General features: G+C 42.1%; 1 protein-coding gene across 1 annotated transcript in view; it reads left to right on the top strand.

The window, feature by feature from the left end:
• Positions 1–1,564: 1,564 nt before the first annotated feature.
• Positions 1,565–24,074, top strand: part of LOC124162319 (probable cytochrome P450 49a1) — a 54,278-nt gene continuing 31,768 nt past the window's right edge. Inside the window, exons 1-5 of the mRNA XM_046538820.1 lie at positions 1,565–1,721; positions 15,372–15,628; positions 16,459–16,705; positions 19,065–19,181; positions 22,700–22,776. Of these exons, the coding sequence (XP_046394776.1) occupies positions 15,385–15,628; positions 16,459–16,705; positions 19,065–19,181; positions 22,700–22,776 (685 nt within the window). The 5' untranslated portion in view covers positions 1,565–1,721; positions 15,372–15,384. The remainder of the gene's footprint in view (positions 1,722–15,371; positions 15,629–16,458; positions 16,706–19,064; positions 19,182–22,699; positions 22,777–24,074) is intronic.

Below are 24,074 nucleotides of genomic sequence, written 5' to 3'. Positions count from 1 at the left end.
GTATTCAATCTTTGTTTAGGAACTGAAGTAGGTGGCAACGTCACAGCTGTGCTTTCATGTATTACGATGGAATAGTATCGATATTTCAGCTGCAGATTTGGAAAAAGCAGAGGGAGGTGATGGTGAATTTGAGGATGATGGAACAGCTGTGAAAAAGTGAATCTAGCAATAGTGAATCGTGTGGAAAGTGCTGTTGTGTCAGTTATCATTGTTTTCGTATCAGCTGATTTTAATTTGCTCACTGAAATTTTTGATAGACCCTGAACTGTGCCGATAAACTGAAACTTAATTGTGTGAATAACTTACTTGTCTATAGAGGAAACAATTTGTATTGAATTCCACATGATATATATTGCATTAATGATGTAGTGCATGGATATTCCATTAAACGTTTGTGGTGAATCATATTTGTTCGTAAAATTTATTGGTGTTCGGAGAAATCCTTTGTTTTCAAGCAAGTAATTCAAGTCGACTGCCCGTGTTTATAATTTAGTAAATTTTTAGTTTTAATTGTAGAAGGTAGCGAATAGTGGGGAAAACAATTTCGACTCGTTGCATGTATTTGTATATACTGTCCAATTAAGGAAATGAACGGCTGATCAAAGTATATGGTATTACTATGGTAATATATGGTTTTCATTGAAAGCTATAACTATTAATATATTTGGCGAGTTAGTGTTAACACAACGTGTGTTAACAGAAGCTTGAAATTTTTCAAGATTCGACCTGATAGCCTACATTGAGGATATTTTTAGTAGCAAGTCAAGTGATGAAATAAAATTATGAATTGTAAATATGAATAAAACGCGTAAAATTTGGGCTAATGGTAGTAATTCTTTGCATTAATTGTTATTGTTTTCGTAATGTCGATGAAGCAAGCTTGTGCTTCATATATTAAGCTCGAATGTTAATTCCTAACCAAATCACTTAACTAGTTAAATATTCATCACTTATGCTACTATTATTTAATTAAAATAAAGCTGATATCATTTTATTTTTGGCTATTATTCCATTTTTCAATGCTTGATTAGGTTACTTTAACCTCAGAAAAACAATTCGACATCGCAATGCGCACGTTTTCTGAGTTGCAATACCGAATAGCTCGGCCTCGAAGACCGCGTAATATTATTGCAAGCCTACCGGTTGCAATTCGCCGTTCAGAATAGTGAATTGCTACGGGCCTATGCTATTCTGAGAATTACGTCTTCCGGTGTAGTAAAAACACGAATTGCAACCGTTCGTAATACCAAATAGCATAGGCGTTGCAATACGCTATATTATAGCAACATCGGTTGCAATATCGAAGAATAGCATAATGCTATTCCATCCAGAATAGCAGCCCAAATATCATTGTGGTGGATCTCACTGTCTATCGCCGAATCAATTGCAAATATCAGTGCGGCGGATCTCTTTGTCACACACCTAATGCCGAATCCCAAACCGAGAGACAGAGCGATGTGCGTTTGTTTACGAGCCAAGTGCAGCCGCACCCACGACATTGCGACTGGCCCAGGGAGGAAGTGACGCACGCTCTAGCATCATGTGTTTCCTCTTTGGCGGCGGCGCGGCGCGATAGTCAGTAGGTCGCCGAGTGTCGCAGTAGGAGCCGCTCCCTTCCCGCCGCTCCCGCGCTGCCGTCGATACGACTCCGCTGTCCAAGTGAAGACCGTCGAGAGCGAGCGTGGAGGAATTCGCTCAGTGGTAAAGATCACGAGAGAGAGGTGAGTGGATGTGCGTGGCTCGGAGTCACTTCTAAGAATACCTGCTCACACGAGAGCCAAAATGTGACGAGGAGTAGACGCCCACTTCACGATGGAGCCGGCGGGCGGACGATCTCAACTGTTTTTTGTGCGCGCTTTTTAAAAGTCGCCCATTTAGTTGCCCCGTGCATTTACGTGCGCTGATGCCTTATATACTGATATCGCGCCCGAAAATAGTGCCGATTCATCACACTAACAAGCGATGGAATTCGCGGATTAACGGATTTTTATCGCATTGCGGGAGAAATCTCTTTTCCTTTAATTTGCAACGTTTGGCATCTACATTCATCTACGCTCACTCATATTTCTTCACATTGGCCAAGTTCGCCGATTACCTCTTCATAAAGAACTAGTAAATTTTCCTAGCCCTCAAACGAACGTTCATCGCTGATAAGTCTAGCTTCAGTTTAGTGATTCAGAGTCCGAAATGAAGCGAGTCAACTACATCGAAAATTAATCGGAGTTTCATAGGAAGCAGAAGTGCCCTTTAAGCGATTGTTCTCCTCAGCGAAGTGTTGTGGGGTGGGTGGGAAATACTTGGGGGAGGGGGTAGATCTCCAAAAGTCGTCACTCGCGATTAGTGATGAGCGGAACTGTGATTCTCCAATCACTTCGTTACCTGTGACTGCTACTCATCAGCAACGGTGATTCGTTACTGTGATTGCAATCACCGAGGAGAATCACTCTTAAACGTCATCGGTGATTTGTGGGGCTGCCATTCCTGCTACTTTGTCCAATTCCAATGAATGAGTTCTCTGCAAAATAAGCGAATAAACTTATTGAAAATTAGAAAATTAGGCCAAAAATTTCTTTGAGAGAAAATTTCTGATACTTAGTTCATATTACGATAATTAAGTAAAGTTGATATGGTAAAGGAATTGATAGTGGCCAATCATTAAAATCCGTCGGCATTTTTTAACATAAGTATTATATATTCAAACCATCATGATTCAAACCGTTAGCTATATATATTCCGTAAAGAATATCTTATTCATCATAAAAGATGAATAAGACATCCTTTACTATACTGTCGGTAGCAGTGGTAGCAGACGAAGCTATATTCACCGTATCCACATTCGCATTGAATTCGAGCATTCGGTGATTTAGTCACCGACAGTGATCGGCTACTTCTCTTCCATCACAGGTAGCGATACATCGCTGATCATTAGGCAGCAGCCTATCACCAGCAGGGATAACTTCACCGAATCGCAGTCACAGTGATTTCGAGTATTCAATCACCGACAGTGATTGCTACTTTTCAGTAACGGTGATTCAATCACAGTTAGCGATATATCGCTCATCACTACTCGCGATGCTGACGAAGTGATCCCAATTATGCGGAGAAATGTGCTGTGATTAGGGCTGAGTAACAAAATATTTGCATTCGAGATGAGATCAAATCGATCGAACTCCAAACTTATCAGCGGTATTCCTCACGAGTGAGTTAATTAATGTATCGCATCACCACGCCGTGGATGTATCCGTTAACCGAAATAAGGCGTGCGAAGTGAGAGCTTCCACCGGAGCACCCTCCATGTGCACCCTCCTCATACGTCCATGGACGCACATCAATGTTCAACGCACGTGTGCGTCGCCAACACCAAATATTAGTTCACGCCGCAGCGCCGAGGCTGTTGAAAAGGAATCATGGCTCTCCCAGAATGTTTTGAGTTCTAGGCAAAATATTCGATACCCAATCTTAGTTTTGTATTACTTAGTTCTTTAAAATTATTTCCTTTAACCCAATCGCATCTTAATTTTTCATGGAAATTTCTAAGCTAAATGCCTTTTATATTTTTTCCAAGGGTTTTCATTTACCTATTATTTTATGGAATATGAAATTTTTGGCAAGATGCATAGAATTTTTATGGGATAATTTTAGTTATTTTTTCCGCACTTGATATTTAGTTATAAGAGAATATTCATTCAATAAAGAATTTTCAAATTCAACAACAACAGTGACGCTACCGGCAGTTCGCCGGCTCTTTACCTTACGGAAAATCGCATCAAACCGGCGAATCGCCGCCTGTTTACCCGATGGGTGAACGTTAGCGGATTTTTACCGTCAGCGCACTTCACCGTCTCCCAGACGAGAGCAGGTATGCCTCCCAAGCACCACCATATAACATTCCATCACCTCATCCTTACATTATCATGTGAGCAGAACGGAAATTCTAAGTACGCCAAGAATAATAGGAGATGAAAGGATGTTTTGAAAACCGTGGCTGTAAGACAGGACGACCTCATCATGAATGGCTAGGAATGGAGGCTCTGATGGAAAATACCGCTGCATGAAAGGGAAGACATTAGATGCAGGGATAGACCACGGATGGAATTAACAAATCAGGTGATGAAGTTTGCAAAGTAGAAGCATTACGTAGGAGCGGCGTCAAAGCATTCGTCCGATTGATGACAGTTTGATGCTGATTCCATTCCGCAAGGCGCGGGAGAGAACTGTGCCGCTAGCCCACATACTTGTCAAGGTGATCGTGTGCTCGGCAGGGCAATGAGCAAGCTGCCTGGCAGCGTCGGAGACGATCTGAGGAGCGGCATGCGCAAGGCGTGCTCTTTGGTGTGCGTGGCATACGCAGGAAACGAACGACGCAATTGGGTGCTTTCCTATTATTTTTTATTGCTTAAATCGAAAGATTGTTACTCCTAGAGTACGTATTTCACGCTTATAGATTTTTAAATGACTATATCTATTTTTTGCGATAAAATGAAAAGTGAAAATTTTCAAGCGCGCGAAAACGCGACGGCTAAGTCTGAATGCTGGGAAACCTCCGTGTGACGTCGTTCTGGTTCCTGCTGCCGCAAAGTGAGGTGACCTTGGGGCAAGGATATGAGTGCCGCTGCCATGCAGGCTGCTAGTAGATAGCAGAGTACCCTGCTTCCAAGTAGCTCTTGGATTAAATAAGGATTATTAATACCCTACCAACAGAAGGTAACTTTCCAACCATGGGAATTTTAATTGGTGATTATTAAGAGATGTTTCCCTGAGCTCTGTGCCTCATGCATGCATTGGTAGTCTCAGACGATGTAAAACTCCTATCTACACGTATAGATTTTAGGTCCCAGTGAAGTCACGTGGAGTGGCATCGCATGGGCGCCGATCTGGCCTTTTTCAAATGCGGTTAAAATTGACCCTTGCCATTCGTCTAAACCGGTATTTCTAAAACCAAATAATTTGTATATTATGAATACACTAATGGTGGGTAACGAATCGCAATCAATGCCTTTTGTTTTCTTTGATGAAGGAAACTACCCTATTAGCGCCATAGGGGAGGGTGGAGACGAACCCGGCGTCGGAATCAGTCTGCTCATAGCGAAATGCGCCAAAGAGGACCACGGCTCAACGTCCCGTCCGACGGACGGAGTGTTGTACACGAATTCCCCCCCCCCCACGAGACGCCCAAGCAGGGGTCGGACAGCCAAGCAGGGATGGGAAGCCAACGCCCTAGCCACCATAGGAACCATTTTCCATTAAATACAACCAGCCAATCACGTGGCAGTGCAGGATTGTCACTTCAACAAAGTGCTTGGAATCGTTTGGCACGCAGCTGTATTCTCCTTCCATTCCGACCGCGAATTCCATTGCCTTTTCATCCTCAAGTTATCGTTTTTCCATAAAAGGGCATTCGGACCCAGGTACTCCGTGTCGCGGGACTTGTGGTATATGAACCTAACCCCTTGAATTCCCTCTCCCCGTGGCGACTGCCTTTGATCCATCCGTTTCCACGTGATTACATCGAGTACTAAGAGTCTGAAAATGTGATCAAATGTTGAGTATAATTATTGCTGTTTTTTAATCTGATTTACATCGCACACACCCGTGAAATTCTGTTCGGTTCCAGGAAAATAAGTTTAACAATAGAATTGTAGAATAGATGACAGCACAATCGGCTCGTTACAAGGCAATCAGTGATACGCGAAAGTAGGAGTGAATGTGAGAAGAGGGTGAGGTGAAAATCAATGTCAAGCACTGAACACTCAACATTAAAGGAATCGTTGTACAGTTCATAAGAATTAGATATTTAATAGAGAGGGAGACCTTCCAGAATGTAGACTCTCTCCCCTGAACCAAATGTTTACCGCCAATACTGCCAGAAAGAGATTCAACACACACTATCATAACATTCCCACCAACCTGAATTGAACATACGAGTGTACTAGAGAGCTTACTGCGATTAGCTCCGTTTGATGAATTTAGACGCTGAGGTTTTCAATTTACTTCAACAAGTTGTTTTATTGTCAGCGTTAAAGTACGCGACCATTGTTTTATTTAATGACTAAGGAGAAATGAGTGTATGCTGGCGTCTGTTTAGGAATATGTTCGAATCATTCAAATACTTCAGCCCGAAGGCTAGTTGGACGGAAGAAGCTAGAGCTCGCTCTCGACTAAGCCAACGTCGAGTGAATTTCCCACGTTCAGGGTTAGGACCAGGAGTTCCTTCCCCAAGGCCTGTTAAAGAGTGCGAAGGCAGTCTGGATTCGAACTCGGGTCCCTTCGATCGGCGTCATTGCTTAAATATGCCACCTTAGAGTGAAACTCGATGTTGAGTACATACTTCCAAATCGTCCGACCCAAGGAATAAAATTAAAGAATATTCCGGTTATTCGAGACATCGGGACGTTGCTGAGATTAGTCGGTTGCCCTTTTTATCCGAAGTATCCTGTGCAATTGCAATCACTCGCTTATTCAAATCTTCAGATACGTCTAACTGGGATATTGTCGAAGCATGGAAGAGTTCATTGAACTTGTTTTCCAAGACGATCGATAAGGGAGCGGTGACGGAAGATAGGAGCCCGCATCGATCTTTGCTAAAAATGCTTACGTAGAAAGAACAAAATCACCCTCCAGTGCGTAAACAATCGCATGTCGTGACGCTAAGCATTAACGTTTTTTAACTCAAACTTTTTTGAATGAACTGCAGTCTCTTCGGGTTAATTGACACATCGGTACTTGCCCATAGTATGCGGTTGCCCCAATTATTCAAAGTTAAAACAAATGAATCCACTAATATAATATGATGAATGCCCGTTTGTTCATAGGGTGGTTTCCTATTATTTTTTTATTGCTTAAATCGAAAGATTATTACTCCTGCAGTACGCATTTCACGCTCTTAGATTTTCGAATGACGATATCTATTGTTCGCGATTAAATGAAAAGTGAAAATTTTCAAGCGCGCGAAAACGCGACGGCTAAGTCTGAATGCTGGGAAACCTCCGTGTGACGTCGTTATGGTTCCCGCTGCCGCAAAGTGAGGTGACCTTGGGGCGAGGCTTTGAGCGCCGATACGACGCAGAAGCAGGTAGCAGAGTACCCTGCTAGCTGGTAGCGCTTGGCTTAAATAAGGATTATTAATACCTTATCAAACGAAGGAAACTTTCCGAACTTAGGTAATTTTAATGATTGATTATTAAGAGATGATTCCCTTACCTCTGTGCCTCATGCATGCATTGGTAATCTCAGACGATGTAAAACTCCTATCCTCTCGTGTAGAAACTAGGTCCCTGTGACGTCACGTGGAGTGGAATCGCATGGGCGCCAATCTGGCCTTTTTCAAATGCGGTTAAAATTGACCATTGCCATTCGTCTAAACTGGGATTTCTAAAGCCAAATAATTTGTACATTATGAATACACTAATGGTGGGTAACGAATCGCAATCAATGCATTTCCTTTTCTTTGATGAAGGAAACTACTCTATTCAGGGTACGACAGCTCTTTGATATTTTTCCCGACTCAGCGGTTAATCCTGCATCGGATGACTCCAGTAACCGGAATCTACTAACGCATGAATGAACTGCAGTCCATTCCGCTTAATTGACACATAAGTACTTGCCCGTAGTATGCGGTTGCCCCGATTATCCAAAGTTAAAACAAATGAATCCACTAATATAATATGATAACTGCCTGCTTGTTAACTATCATGATATTTATGGGTTTTTCATAAAAAATACAATACACTGCATAAAATCTAATAAATGTTTAGTTTGAGATATTCATCGGGTCCTTTGAGGTTCAAATAATCCACTTCTAGACGTTACATAAGCCAGAGCCGAGGCGTTTTCGGGCATTTTTTAAAAATCAATCTTGATGGTCGACTATCAATACGAGTTTGGCCTTGGCAGGAGAAAAGTCGCGGAGTCATTATATTAATTCTGTTGATAAGGAAAAATTCGTCGCGGATTCCTAGAGGATAGTGACTGAGTTTTTTTATCAGAAGATACCACTGCGTGGATATCAAAGGCTGGTCTCTATCTCTGTTTTGGAATTAACTTTAGAATTTGTGGATATCGCCTCACACTGAGAATGGATAAGCATATACCACGTGATAATATAAATTGTCTTTTAACGTGACAGTTGTGAGTGATAGAATATATTACCTTCAGAGCTTATTATGGCAACAATTGTTTTTGTAATGAATGTGAGTGTGATAATTAATACAATTCATAGCGCAGTCACTGATGGTCCAAAAAATGCTCATTTTGAGGTCTATATTGCAGAAATGGTGGCAAATGTGGCAAGATGTCCTCTTTTTCCCCGGGCATAACATGACCGCAGAACGAGTAATCTTAATTATTTAATATTTTTGACTGACAGAAAGCTTAAAAAGATATTGAAATCCACTAAGGTACTATTTACACCTATATCCCCATTTATGCATTAATTACGAACCGCCCATTGATATTCTGTTGCTCCCTCAGTCCCAGTAATTATGCTTGCAGACCTTGTTAATACCTACGATCAGTAGCCAGACGACTGTCAACGTTCTGCGTGCCCTCCGCCATGGCGCTGGAAGCAGCCTCCTATCGACCATCTTATGCGTCTAGTTACAGCTCATTAATAAATACAATTTTCCATTATGAATGCAATGCAATTCTGAGGTATTAAGCGTTTTAGAAGAGGTTAAGTAACTATGAATACGCTCTTTTGGGAGCTCAATTTATATTTTTTGGCAAAACGACCCATGCTCCCACCACGACTGAAACCGTTTAAATCGCATTCAGTATAAACAAATAAAGTTTACATTAAAACTTTCTTAGTTAAGCAATGTAGCACTCAAATTCCGGCTAAGTGCATATGAATTTAAAAATTAGCAGTGCTGTATTGTTATTAAAAAATGGTGATATCGAAAAACCTTAGGTAAGCATGCCCATTTACGTAGAAATGACGAGGAAACTTAAACTAAGCCTGAAAATTCAGAATAAATAGATGACGACGGCGCATCGGTCAGCTGACCAGATGCAACAGCTGAACTTCACTATCACTCAAAGTGAGTGAAGAGGCAAATACAGAGAGAGGTGGATCCTGGCATTGCCGGGGTTGCCTCTTTCCTCCACCCCACAGTGGGCTAAAATCGAACAAAAAACTGGCCAAATGTCGCTAGAGTCTTAGAGTATCACCGTAAACCGGGACAACTTTGCCACTTTTTTTTTCTTTTTCAGCCGCATGCTTGTGAGTTCACGTACGTAAATGGTTTAAAACTATTTTAAGTCATTACTCTTGGTCTCTACTTTAAAAATTTAAGAAAAAATTACTGCTTAAGTAAAAGTTTATACGTTAAAAAAATTGAAAATATACTTGGCAAAGATTCTCTGGATCTGGGAAACTTTTCCAACGGATTTATATCCGGCGGAAACCTCAATAAAACAACGGAAAAAATAATTTTATTTAGAAAACTCTTAAATATAGAATGGTACACCAAGATACTCAAAACATTGAACGAGGAATGCTATGGTTATTCCCCTAATTTTTTCTTCTTTTTACAAGTCCCTCAAACAAGATTTTGTATGGAGGTGCTTAGAAATGACCAGGTTTGATTTGTTCATGGTGTATCCTGGGGCCACATTAATTTTCCGTCTTCTTCTCTATGGCGAACTTTTGTTTGGATTGTGGCGACAGGCTTGAAAGCAATTCAAAAATGAATCACTCTTGTAGGAGCAGTTTTCATTTATTCAGTCATTTCAGTCATTACGATCAGTTTTCTATGCATCCGGAATTCAATACTAAACTTCTTCGGGATTGAGTGGCACGATGCCACATTTCTCGAACCCTGATATGATGTTTGAGTTCATTTTACCTCCTTCATCCAAAGCACTGAGAAGTTTTGCCAAAAGTGTTGGAAATACATTCTTTTCGATAGTTTTATAACTATTAAAGTTCCACAATTATGGTCTGTCAGTATGGCTCTCCGTTTGTTTTTTACAAGGAGCGAAGACGGAAAAATCAAAGGGTTTGACATAAATGATTGCACGATTGCGTGAGAACACGAAACGAATCAATCGTCAATCGGTGGTATTAAAAGGCATTCCTTGGTCTGCACAAACAAGCACATGTTCGAGTATATCTTCTTCCTTATCCTTGCTCAATGCCGTATGGCGCACTGGCTTCTTTGAATGGCGACACTTCACCTTAATTTCAATTGTCCTATGTGGAATATTATACTTTTGGGCTGCTTTTCCACGGCTCAATTCATTATTAATCACTGCAGAGACAGCAAGTTGCAGCGTAGTGTCATCGTAATTTCGATACCTTCGGCCTCCTAACTTGGCGTTAAAGCGTCTTGGCATTTGAAAGGCCTATAAAACGAATATGAAAAACGCACCCTTAGGAAAAAGTGTACTAAAAGTGGAGAAATAACAATATTGTTGGCTGGCAAAGTTGTCCCATTTCCACTAAGCTTCCTGGTGGGATATTGCCAAGTTAAATTATTAAACCTAAATACAACAAATATTTTACCATTTAAAGCAATTATTAAAGTAAATTATATGCTCTAGCGATACCAGAAGTTTTTACTTACGTTTGAGCAAATGGAAAGGGCGAGACACTTAAATAGACTACCAAAATATTCAGTTTGGCCCGACAAAAACTAAACAGTAATAAAGACCTGCAAACAACGTGTAAGACTACAACTGTATGGAGAGGCTATCACTTAATATCTTGTCTGAGTGATGAAAACATAGGCCTTCTTTCATACCATAATTAGGGAACTTAGTAGGGCACCAAACATAATATTTTTCAAAACCTGGCAAAGTTGCCCCACTTGGCAAAGTTGTCCCGGTTTACGGTATTATATTAACGAAACTTTTATCAAATTGTGTATTTTAAAGATGCAATTGAACTTATTTAGGATCAATTAGGCCGCAATATTGTATAAAAGGGCGATAACAATTAAAATTGACGAATGTGATGCGGGAAGCAAACTCTGCAGGGGCACGCCTACATTCTTTTTTTTTTTTAATAAAGGGAAAAATAGAATTTTTTCTACTATTAACAACGTTAACGCCATGAAATAGTTGTGCATAAGGTAAATTTTGAGTCCAAAAACAAGCTTTTCTGGTATGTTTTTCCCGATATGTTCTAATCTTTTAATTTCTATGTTTCGGGCTTCCAATGCCTCTTCGGAAAGCTGTAGAAAAGAAAGAATTTCATGTTTCACAACTCCCGCTCCATGCATTAAAACTTTGTGAATAGTCCCCTCTCTATTTTCCAAGACCACACTATGCAAATCTTGACAAGTCACTTTCGTTATATCCATAACTGAGCAACTATTCAGTAACGTCCTTCGGCAATTCGACAAGGAACACTGAAGGGAGACTGACTCGGCTAGAAATGAGCGAGCCAATTGAATAGACTGCTTATTTCAGGAAAACTCAATTTCTAGATTGGAAACATTTACACGTATTCAAAGTAAAAGAACAAATCTGGGTACACTAATGGGCAGCCGCCGAGTGAAAAGGGCTAGGGGAGCGCGCGGACCGTTAGCTTTATTACCGTCCGCACGCAGCTTCCGCGCGAAGATCCAAGGGTAAAAACGTCAGAAAAGGGTGCATACCATGAAGGCACCGCAAATAATAAGTAGTTGAGTGCAATGCAGCATAAATGTAAACCAGTGGGAGAGACCATGATAATTTATAATTTTAATATTGAAGAAAAATCAGCTAATAATTTCACTGCCAAAAGCTTGAATCAATATTTTTAATTGAATACTACATCAAATAAAAGTGTTCCCTCATCCTCTGATGACTCGCCATCACTCTTCACATTCATCATTCCCGTAGTCAATCAGTTTTTTTTCACTTCTGGATCTACATCTTCCTTCAAATTACTATTATGAAATGAAATCGATGATATCAAGGGATCAGAGGTGAGCCGCAACCTCCGAAATAAATATCAGGTAATCAGTTCCATCGACAGCCGAACTATCATCATTCTTACATAGATAGCAAAAAACAAATTGCGGACTCCAACTAGGAATCCATTTAAAAAATTAAAATTTTGCTAACCATTAGCACTTAAAACTGCTTCTCGCCACAATGGAAAGTAAAATATTTTTCGATTGATGCAGAGTACACTTATTGAAGTCACAACGAAACGGAGGCGGGTGCAAGGAGGCTTTGGTTCCCAGGTACAAGTAGGTAACTATATCCTCATTTGAAGCGCTTCTAACGTTGAATAGATCAATTCAGTGTTATTACACAGCACAGTCACTTACAGTGGATGTTCACTCGACACTCTCTCTAGGACAACTGATGCATGTGGTACGCAAAAACAACCGGAAAACCCCTAGGGACACCAACTAAGAATTCCATTTGTCGGAAAAGTGGCGGTAAGGGTCGGCAAAAAGAGGCAAAAAAGTGTAAAAAGCATTACTTTGGATAGCTGCTGATGAATTAGGGAAGTAGAAAAGAGTCAACACCGATAAGGTTGTAAAACCAGCATTGTCGGGCCAGTAAGTACGGAGGGTCGCAAATCCTCAACCTGCCGCTGCACGTGCATGACCTTCCCTAAACCCCTCGACCGCAGCCTGCCCATGATGCTAGAGGGAAACCCGCAATTCTGAGAAAATTCTTTCAAAGATATTGTACCCCATAACTCCGCTGAGAAACCTCCCAATGACCTCCTAATCGTAGAATTGCCAGTCACCAATATAGCAAGAAATTGTTATTTGCGACAAGGTGTTGGTTGAATTTAGCCATAGTATAATGTACAAAAATCAAGATGACAATTATTCATAAAATATGTATTCAGTGACCAATGTCATTGAACTTTTAGTATTCCGTCGTCTCTATGCACGGATATCATACCCTTCCTTCGCTTAGTCCCACCGCCGTTTCGTGGCCGCCCCAGTGGTCCGAGTGGCCGGGGTGGATTTACATTAATATGGTTATTTAAAATAGAATCGCAGGTTATGGAAAAACTCCATTCTGAACATAGTTCTATATGCTTTTGTCTATCTCACAATGCAAATAACTCCGCGTGGCCTGATGTCGATATAAACGATAATTACCGTTAAACATAAAATTCAATGAAAAATCGACACAGTTTTTGAAAAATTATAAAATATTAATCAACGAGTAAAATGAAACAAACACTGTCTCTATTAATTTCATGAAGATCAATTTTATGGATAAAAATACTTTGAAACAATTATTCTTAACAACGACTCTGTTGTGAAGCCACAAATTTAGCTATTTTCAACGGAAAAAATTTAGTCGCTAAAATCACTCTGACACTATCTACTTTGAACAGCTGTAAAAATTATATTAACGTATTCCATGATCTGTATGGTACCCTATCTTAAAGAGTAAATGCTTAATAATGAATATCAACTGTTTTTGATTGATTTGCGCTAACTTCGTCATTCGACTTTTGGCCAGCTTTTTTGGATTTTGGACCACTGTGCGCCGCACTTTCTCCTCCGAAGTGAGGAATTTCCCTCGATCACCACAGTTAGCCAACACAGCCAATCTCCAAGGATGACAGTGTTACCCAGATTTAAGCGAATTAGACTGGGAGCCGCTGGAGACTCGGAGGCTGCGCACTAGGCTTAGATTGCTTGAACAATTGAGAATGGGTATCTTTAAGAGCGACATAGAGAACATAATATTAGAACCACACTATATTTCCAGGTCCGATAGAAGCGATAAATTAAGAGAAATGTTTTGCCGAACGGATACATATGGGAAATCCTTTTTTCCCCGAACCATAAAGGACATTAATGAATGCCCGTCGTAATTTCGTTAGCGCATTCCCTTTTTATGTGCAAATAATCCTAACAACACATGCCACACGCTTTTTAGGCGGCTTGCGGGGTAGTATATAGATGCATTTCTCTTTTCCAACGCTGACATTCCTAATTAATGGCCGAATGCAGAGCCGCAATAACACGTAAGTTGAACTTGGACAAGACCATTTATGGCGTAGCTATAATTTATTTGTTACGTCTCAAAATGGGCTGTATTCAGAGACCTAAGAGAAACCAGGATTGCCGCAGATTTTGGATACTAAAAAGGAGAAAATTGAGCGAAATAGCCTTACTTGTATCGCACCAACTCTCTGTAGTAAATAGCAGTCTCTCTTTTGTTCCAACTGGGCACTTCAAGCATCGAAGCAACATAAGGACGCCCATCTGATGACCGCCAATGATTCAATGGCCGCCGCGCGCATTAATGATTCCGTTCCGACGAGGCCCTAACGACAATCCAGGTCCAACGAAAGCCTCGCGCTCCCCACGCTTACCTATACTTCCTCCGTCATTTTATTTAATTGTTTATTTTATGAGCGCACTGAATTTTTCCTGTGCTTCCTCTCGGAACTCCATCGTCGCCAACGTGTCGAAGAGCGCGCTGGGCATCGTCTTCAGGGATTGCAGTCACATCAGATTGAACGATCGGGATTGTATATATGCGACTCATGGCGCTCCGCGCGCGCTCGTTACGGGAATACGCCCCTTGGAATCCCCGGATCCGGCTTTGCTGTATAATTTTGAGGGTGTTCAACCGATTTCATACGAGTCGTCTGACCCCAAAGTCCTAGGGGCCGGCTTCGCCGCCCAGGGGGGAAGGGTAGAGCCCACCGCAGCCGGCATCGCCGTGCAGGGGGGAGGGAAACGGGCCCTCTGTTGTGCCACGACCGGCTTCGCCGGCACACTCCTCGAAACGGCTTCTCCGTTCCTCGCAGCTCTGTCCGCAAAGTGCGCCTGTGCGCATGATTGTCTTCCATGAGTGGCTGAGGTGGAACCTTTGGTCTCGGTTGAAACTCTTTCATTTTGTCAGCCGGATTTCGATAGACCAGAAGCCTCGGGCGTGGTTCGTATCTTCGCTCCGATTTCATGATGGCATCCATGGTCATAGCACTCGGTGACCATCCACTGCTCAGCCTAAAGGTGCCGTTGATGGTCCTTCATCCTGGCTGATGTGGTCCAACACGTTTCCCCCAATACACGCACTTCCCCGCCCTCGCACGGAATTCCTCAGACATGCCCATGCGAGCCATGAGGCCTGCGACATCCTTGGCGTCCATTAGTCTGCCTGGAATCTATTTTTTAATCCGAGAGGAAGCCTGAGAAACAGCCAACAGTGCTCACATGCACCAGGAGAGCGTCTCTTCATGTTAATTTTATGCTTTACTTGTTTTTACCATAGTAAATAATGATTTATTCAACAAGCAGTCGTGATGACCTTCTTTTGCACCCACCACGCTCCTTTCCCATTCATACCAAATGCATCAGGGATAGAAATCATTTACTCTTATGCAATCTTTAATAATTGCGCCATCAGTAATTGGTTGCTCTATAATTCGCCGCAACTACATGTCTTTCCAGGTGAATTGGCAAGATGTCGGCCAATGTGATTCCTTTCCGCTGCGCCAGCAAATCAGTTGTTTACTTGGCCCGGCAGCAGCTCAAAAGCCTCAGCGGTGAGGTCCGCGGGGTTCACGCAGGCCAGCCGGTGTCGTCAGCGGTAAGCGCTGCCACGGCAACGAGCGATGACGCGGGAGTCGTCAAGTCGTACGAAGAAATTCCGGGACCGAAGCCGTTGCCGGGCGTCGGGAATATCTGGAGATTCCTACCAATCATCGGTGAGTACACTGTCACTCCTACCACGCATGGGAAACGTTTTCTGACACGCTTATGTCTGAAGACTTAAGTCGCTGCACCGCAATCTTCCATCGCAACGAGGATATTTTGAAAAGGTCATGCGAATTTGCGCCTCAAAGATCTGAGGTTTTCCCGGCGTATGATGTTGTTGAAGTTTATTCGGGATTGCCACCGGATAAGGTTCTCCATCTCTGCCGACGTTTCGATGGCCGAGTCATCCATCGCCATCAGCCCTGATGACGATGGACGACTCGGCCATCGAAACGTCGGCAGAGATGGAGAACCTTATCCGGTGGCAATCCCGAATAAACTTCAACAATTTGCGCCTCGGTTTTTTAAAAAAATAGACACTGATTCAAATGCTTGTTCTCGATTAGTAAAAAAAATTTAGATCTACATAAATCCGTAGACGATGAGTCTTGACTTCTGCAAGCCAAAAATTTTAAAAATAATGAATTGACTGAATGTTATCTCTATTCGTTTTGATATAAGTGAATTGGTTCCTATCAAAAAGATTAAACTGCATTATTTTCGGATCACATCGTGAGGAACGATCTCTAATACTATTAAATTCATTGATTGAGGAGTATGCCCGATGTTTCATATTCCTCGTTGTCTAAAATCAGAGCTCCCTTAACGTTATAAGTCATCGAGGACCTTTCCAGTCCGCCAACGTACGCTACGCAAAAGGTTTGTTTGCACTTATATGGAAACTCCTCGTGACCACTGCAATGGCGGGATATTTCCTAGACAAACTTGGAGAAAGTCCGCTCTGCTGTCTCTGATCATGATTTTCTTCCTTGGCCCGCAGGTGAGTACGCTGGCCTGGAGCTGGACGATTTCCACCGCTTGATATACAGACAGTACGGCCCTTTGGTGCGCCTCACGGGCGTGCCTGGACGCCGTGACACGGTGTTCGCCTACCGACCAGAAGACATGGAGGTGACGTACAGGAACGAGGGCCCGTGGCCCATCCGAGAGGGCCTCCAGGCCCTGGACCACTACCGCACGGTCCACAGGAAGAACTTCTACGAGGGCGGAGGCAGCGTGGTCACCGAGTGAGTCACGACCGACGCAGAACACACGCCCACCCGCATCCATCGCACAAATCCTAATGCACACTCTTCATGGCAAGGTTATCTAACGATTTGATCGTTGGATCCTTCTTCCTCATAGAATGGTCCTCCAAGATCGTTAGAACATTAATGGCTTTGCCTGGTTTCGCTGATGGTAGGACCTGCCTTTGTGACGGTGCGGGATTCCTCGTCCCTTCCCTTCCTACCCTTTCCCTATCCCCAGAGGCGTCGTCGGGCTCCTATCGCGGCGGCGCCTCTTTCCTTTTTCCTTCCTCTCCAGCCCCTCCCCGGGTGATGGGGCGTATGCGTCTCTGAATTGGTTCCCGGCCCCAGTGTGTTGTACCCTCGAAGGCCTCCCCTTGAGCCCTAATTCCCTTTGTTCATGGCAAGGTTTCCAGCGATTTGATCGTTGGATTATTCTTCCTCATAGAATAATCCTCTGAAATCGCTGGCACTGAAATGGTTTTCCAGGATTCGCTAGTGGTTGGACCCGCCCGCCTTTGTGACGGTGCGGGATTCCTCGTCCCATCCCCTCTCATCCTATCCCGTCCCAGGAGGCGTCGTCGGGCTCCTATCGCGGCGGCTCCTCTCACCTTTCTCCTTCCTTGTCCTCTCCTTTCTGTGGTGCAGAGGTGATAAGGTTATAGCTTCAGACTTCGGCCCAGGAGAGTAACCCCGCGAGCCCGCCCTAGGGTTTCAAATCCACTGTTCATGTCAAGGTCAGGCACCATGTGAAGATTCAAGGCACACAGGCACCGCAGGCATAGCCATAGCGGGCACGATTGTGCTCATCAATGTTGCAGTCCTAACTTTCATTCGACCAATCCAGTTCACTCTCCTTACCGCTTGCGTGATCACAAATTGCTCATCCATTCTTGAAACACCTATATTAAGTATTTAGCAGATGCGTTGCTGGGGGAAAACTTTTTCCTTGCGTCAAACACGAGGAAACACAATGAGCTTACACTGTTGCTGTAGCGTCCCACGCCTCAAGACAGCTTCTCACGCTTGCGCAGTTTGGAAGAACTATCTGCAAATCGTGTCATGAATGGCCTCCCTATTTGAATAATAAGCATTGTAGCGTCATTATTTCTGGTCGATACTAGGACCAACTGCGGCAATTGCATAAATGAATGGGCATTGCTCTTCATGAGTATGGCCGAAGGTAAATCTAAGCTTCCAATGGTAAAGCATTCTCAAATGCAAGCACATCCTGTGCAAGCCAACGACGCGTGATCCAGGCATGGGCTGTTTCGAGCAGCTACGCTTGGCCCTGTTCTAATCATCACAGCCTGCACTCAAATCTGCGTTTCAAGCTCAACATTGGAAGATTACTAACTCTCTGAAATTTTTTAACCAATTCTTTGGCGGATTATGCTGAGATATCTCTGAAAAATGTTATCACCGTGACACGCGGTAAGCCTTTTGATCCGTTCGCAAAGAAATTAAATCCAAATTTGCAACACATCTTCCGAAACAACTAACTAACAATGACACCCGAGTGGCTTCAATACTATTGCTACGCAAAGTACATTTAGTCGAAATGAATCCCCGTCATCAATTAAAGACGACTCCGGGTGAACTCAACTGATCGCCGACAAATATTTTAACCATTTTCCAAAAAAAAAAAAAAAAAAAGGCTTTTCTGCAGAGAGAATGATGCCCTCTCGCGATTTTACGGTAAATGAATAGAAGAAAATGGAGGACGAAGGTGCTTTTTCACTCGCTCGCCAATTCTCTTTTAAATGTCGATTTTCATAGCTTTAAAAATAAAAATATCTTGCACTTGTACCCTTTACTCCTCCACTGCCTCCCTTACGAGTTATTTGGGACAAAATATGTGCGTGGTTCACCCTTTTTAGGGACAAGGCAGTTAACGATTGGTTTAGTAGCTCACTTCTCCCATCGCGCCAAACACTTTGGCGCCTTATCGAATTCATTCATTCAACCCCTTCTCCCATAGGACAGTTCGGTGGCGTCATCAACTTCTCTAGTAGACTGCAAGTTTCACTAATTCTTATTTCTACTTAATGAAAGGCAGCTGGCAAAGATATTTTGCTACAAGTTGAACGTAATGCAAGAAACCATCTCGTGGAAAAAAATTTCCCAATGACCAAACAGTTTTTAAATTTAATTATTAATTTGCTTCAGAAGGGAGGACAACGATGGAATAAATATAAAAACAACATGATTTAATTGGGATAGGGTCTTGATTAAACAACAGCCAATCGCTAAGTTATAATAAATAAATCAATAATGTTAGTCTCACAATTAATGAAAAGGAATGCTAAATAGATTGAGTTGCTGATCAATGTGAATTTTATTGCTCGCGTTATTGCAGGAATGGACCAAAATGGCTTGAAACAAGAAGTAAGGTGAACCAGCCCATGATGCAACCGAGAATCTCCAAGAGATACGCACCCCACATCAACAGCGTCGCACAAGAGTTCGTAAACAGGTGAGTTATCCACCAAATCAAGGATGATTTGATAAAACCTTTGATATCGAATTTTTTCGATTCTTTTGAAAAAAATGTTTAACTGCCCGTAGCCATGGCTAAAAATAAACATCCCTCCCCACAATCCCATCTGACTCCATTCCCTGCCATTAATCGCTATCACAGCACCAACGCCACTCGTCCCATTCCGCACCGATACAATCCCGATCGGATTCTTGGTAGTTGGTCAAAAACACGCGATAGAGAAAGTTTATTACACTGCTCTTAAATTATTTATACCTACGTCATCAATGAAGACGGCCGGCCAAGAGGAATTGTACTTTTAAATGAGGGACTAAATATTATTATTAGTAAACAAGATTACGCGGTGAACCTCGTGTCACCTAAGTAATAAATCAATTTCAGTTAGTTCTTCTCGTCGAAACTCGAAGACAGCCTAACCGATTAAGCTAATTTGGGATATAAAAAATCTGTGGAAGTCCAAACATTCGATTGTCCCGTCTTTCAACCACGTTTATCTAATCATTTTGGTACAGATATTTATGTCAGCAAATAAGTGCCTGCCTACAATTTTATTCAGTCAGTACCACTTGTGGCCTATCAGTTTCAAATACAGCTATTAAATAAAACTGCCTTACAATGCAAATAAATTTAATATCTGCTAGTCCCTACTTCGTCAGAGCACCTCATTTTTATGTGTAAAGGGCTGGTGTCCTAACACCCCCTCCCACATGCCTTTCAGGCGGCTTTCGGGGCATTATGTAGATGTAAATACAACAATTGCAACAGACTGCAGAAACAAGTGACTTTGTACGCAGTCTCGCGCACGGGTGCAAAGAATGAAAATATAAAAATATTTATGTTCCTCTGGACTTAGATGGGATTTGAACCCGGATCCCCTGATTGCTGGTCAGGTTTGTTGGCCAGTTACCCCACCAAACCATTTTCTTAGAGCGAACTTCGGGATGGGTTTTACCGAACAAGATGTTGACGTCAATTTCTACAATTTTACTTTTCCACAACATAATCCAGTAGATTCACCGGCGTATCTTATTGTCATACAATATTGACAAATGATTTTCATTTCCCCAACTGCTACTGATTTACCAGCACTATAACCCGATCGTAGATGAATGCTACTCGTTCCACGATCACAGGAGCATGGCTACTTAATCGAGTAATTTCATTGTGTCGCACTCGCTGTTGTTCTGTTTGATGCTCACAAATTCCTGCATTCTAAGACTATCCGATTCAGTTTCTGTCCCTTTATAGCGCAATTATGTCATACCAATACGACTATTATTCATCATCATCATCATTAGTCAACAATCCTAAGATTGGTTTGACGCAGCTCTCCATTTCTCTCTCCTATCTGCTAATCTCCTCATAGCTACATATTTATTCTCTTTTACATCCTTTATAACCTGTCCGATATAACTCATTCGGGGCCGTCCCTTGCCCTTTTTCCCTTCCACTTGTCCTTCAACGATTGTCTTCATCAGACCATCGTGCCTCAAAATGTGGCCAACTAAGTTATTATTATTATAATTACAATTTTATCTGTCTCTCGCTGATCATCAGTACAGAGTAAGCCCGTAATGTAGATCGTCGCACATTTGAGTGAATTCAACGACCTAAGTTCGATCCTTATCTCCTTAGCAAAGTAAATAATCAAAGAAAAGAAAGTTCTCGCGCACTTAGCGGTAAATGGTTTCGCTATGTCAAACTACATAATCGAATGACTACCTTAGCATAAACAATTAACGGTTAGTAACGAAATTAGCCTTGCGAAGCTAAAGAGAAAATTGTTTTCGCGCACTGAGGCATCATGTAGTTTAAATCTTGGAGATTCGTAACGTAAGCCCAGACACAGGGAACTCCAACCGTCTGTTACTAACTGAATGAGGGAAAGACTTCACAAAACAAGAAGAATCAGCAGTCAGAAAAACAGTTGTGACAAAATAACATTCTATGTTCAATCAAAATGAATTCCAAGTAGGAATATTCAAAATCAAAAGTATTGCAAAAATTAACGATGATAACTAATAGTCACGTAAGGAAGATTACCAATACTTTAAATAGCTAATTATTAAGCTGTGCCTGTCAGCACCAAAAATGAATTTTTGAATCAATCTCTCAAGTCAACCGATGTCACCGCGACGAAGGCCCGTGAGCAATAGAGCCTCTGGAACCAGGAACCGTGGCTGAGTGGAGTGGGGGAATTTATCAAAATAGTAGGGGATTACTGCTATGTCCAAGTAATACGCATCAGTCGAAATTTCCCGGGAGGCGCCCGTGTTGAAAGGTAACTCTGGAACAGTTCTCATCGTCCAGGCAGGGATTGGGGGAAAACAGCGTGCTGCCGGATTTCTTCTCCTCTATCTTCTGGGTTGGAGACATTGCCAAGTGATGTGATATACGGTTTAGGCAAGCCATTGTAAGTCAAGGATGGGGAAAAAAATAGTACGATGAGGTGCTGGAGGGAGAGAGAATCATGATAGGACAAAGTGGAATACTTCTCACCCCAAACTGGATTAGTTATACCTCAGCACCCACTCGATTTCCAGGAGTGGGTATTCCTCCGCCATACTTCCTATATAAGTCTTGATCTCCAGGTGGCCTGGTTCGGAGGGCAGAGTTCGGAGAAAATATTTCCGAGACTTAGAGTCTCCGAGCCTTTCAGTAGAAGGGCCTATGCGCGAAAATCCTTTGCGCGAAATACCTTTTTTCACGCTAAGTTCTGCGGATAAGTCTGGAGGATTTCGGAGGAATTTCTAGGGGGTACCAGAATTTTTGGGGGGTTGCACTAAAAATGCCACATCCTCTGTGGGAAAATGACCGCAAAATTACTTGATCAACAACACTCCCACAGGTGCACTATAATCCTCTAGACCGACCCCCACTACGTATGGTAGCCTCCATAATTGTCTCCAGAATGTATAGAGTCAGGAGTAAGTTATTAGACTAGAATGGAATATGTACTGATTATCATTGATTCAGACATGATAAAGACAAATGACCCCCGACTACAATTTTAACCAAAATGCATATTATGAATTCTCTGTAAACAATCACCAGTCAGCATTTTTATGATTTATTTTCAAAATTCAGCGTCACCGTAAAAAATATCACGTGGAAAACGAAAGTCGATTGGAAGAATATGAACTGTCATTTATTTTTTTTCAATGGTATGTTTCAACTATATGTGACCACTATCACTAGTTTAAATACGCTAAAGAAAAATGGTCTGCAGGCATTAATGACGAACTTTACATGAATTTTTATGGAAATGATTCAGGTCTCATTCCAAGGTCTCATGGGCCCTGCGTCATAACATTATCACTGTTTAAACCTTTCCCAAACATTCACGAATATTTTAAAACCCAAATTCGCCGAAACGGTCCAGCCGTCCTCGAGTTTTATCGAGACTTACGCACAGCAATTCATTTTCATTAAATAGAAAGATATAGTTGAACTGCAGTGCGATGAAGCTTCTGAGAATATGATTGTCTTTGCAGGATGCGTGCCATGAGGGATGGAAAGGATGAACTCCCCCCGCACTTCATCAACGAGCTCTTCAAGTGGGCTCTCGAATGTAAGTGCAAACTGCCACTTTCCGATTAAATATAATCCTCATTTCCATCTCTCAGACTATGCTTACATTTAGGATATTCTGTAATTCCGAATTTAGGCTCACAGTCGGATGACGTCACAGATTTATCCGAATACGGACTTCGTTTGGGAGTTCCATAGATGGCCACCTACAGCGCGCGAGTAACGGCTCACTTTCCAAGGGAAAGGTTCATTTCCAAGTTGTCATGAAGGTATAGCCGTTAGGGTGTCCCAAAAGAAACGAAAGTTTTAAAGTTGAGGGGACATTTCCATTTTCCTATGCGAATGCATGAAAAAACATCCCATAAAAATTTTCAGCTCAATCGGACAATATTTGACCCTGCCGAAACGCATTCAAAGTTTGAATATTTGAGTTTTCTATATTTCATGCAATGTTGCCTAGCTGTAAGGGTCTTGGGGGATTTAAAATTAGAAACCTCTGAAAGAAAATGCACTCTTATTATTTTACTGTCACAATGCGGATACAAATGCACTGTGAACAACAAGCAATATGAAAAACTAGAGTTTTTTGCCACTTTTTCATACATTTCCCTATGCCGCTTAACAACTAGTAACAGATGTTGCCTCTGAGCCTCATCATTTGTCAATTTTTTCTTGACTAGAAAATATTTTATTAATTGAACTCCTCTCTCTGCTGTATCATTACCAACCTTAAGGTGTTGAACTATAGATAGGCCCTTCTGATAGTCTACGTCACTTTTCCATGTGCACGGATCTCGCAACAAAAATGTCGGCGAAATACCAATAATTTTGAAAAACTTCACAGAATTTTTCGAAGCGAAGTCAGCGAGAGTCAGCTCACTAATAGGTCGATTAGGCGGAAGAGTAGCCCGAGGTGCGTCACCATCAGAGCCCTCAGTGTCTCTGATTGCTTCCGCAATGTCTCTTTTCCCGTCGTCAGAAACCATTTCATCGAAGAGGGCCATACAATTCAAGTTTTCGAAAGTTTTAACCATAGATGGTTACAAAACTTGGCCAAAGCTGCTGCGTAGTGAGGGTCTTTCTTCCGAGCAAGGACTTTAAGTAGCTAAAGATCCATTCTCGGAGCGCTCACTGCCACGGGACAGGTGTACCAATGTTTCATAAATGCAATTGCAATGAAGCAACACAATTTAAATGAATTGTCACTGTCATGAGTCGACAAATGCAATTGCTTGCCAAACATCCACGTTTTAAAAGCGTAAAGCTCCTTATTCATCCACCGTGATTTGTCAGTTGGGCCTGGGGGGCGAAACACATACTTCTCTTTCTTGGGAACCA

Source organism: Ischnura elegans, chromosome 7 (genome assembly GCF_921293095.1).
Source record: "Ischnura elegans chromosome 7, ioIscEleg1.1, whole genome shotgun sequence".
NCBI lineage: Eukaryota > Metazoa > Arthropoda > Insecta > Odonata > Coenagrionidae > Ischnura > Ischnura elegans.
Note: the sequence above shows the minus strand (reverse complement) of the source record. Positions and strands in the feature narration are given on the sequence as shown.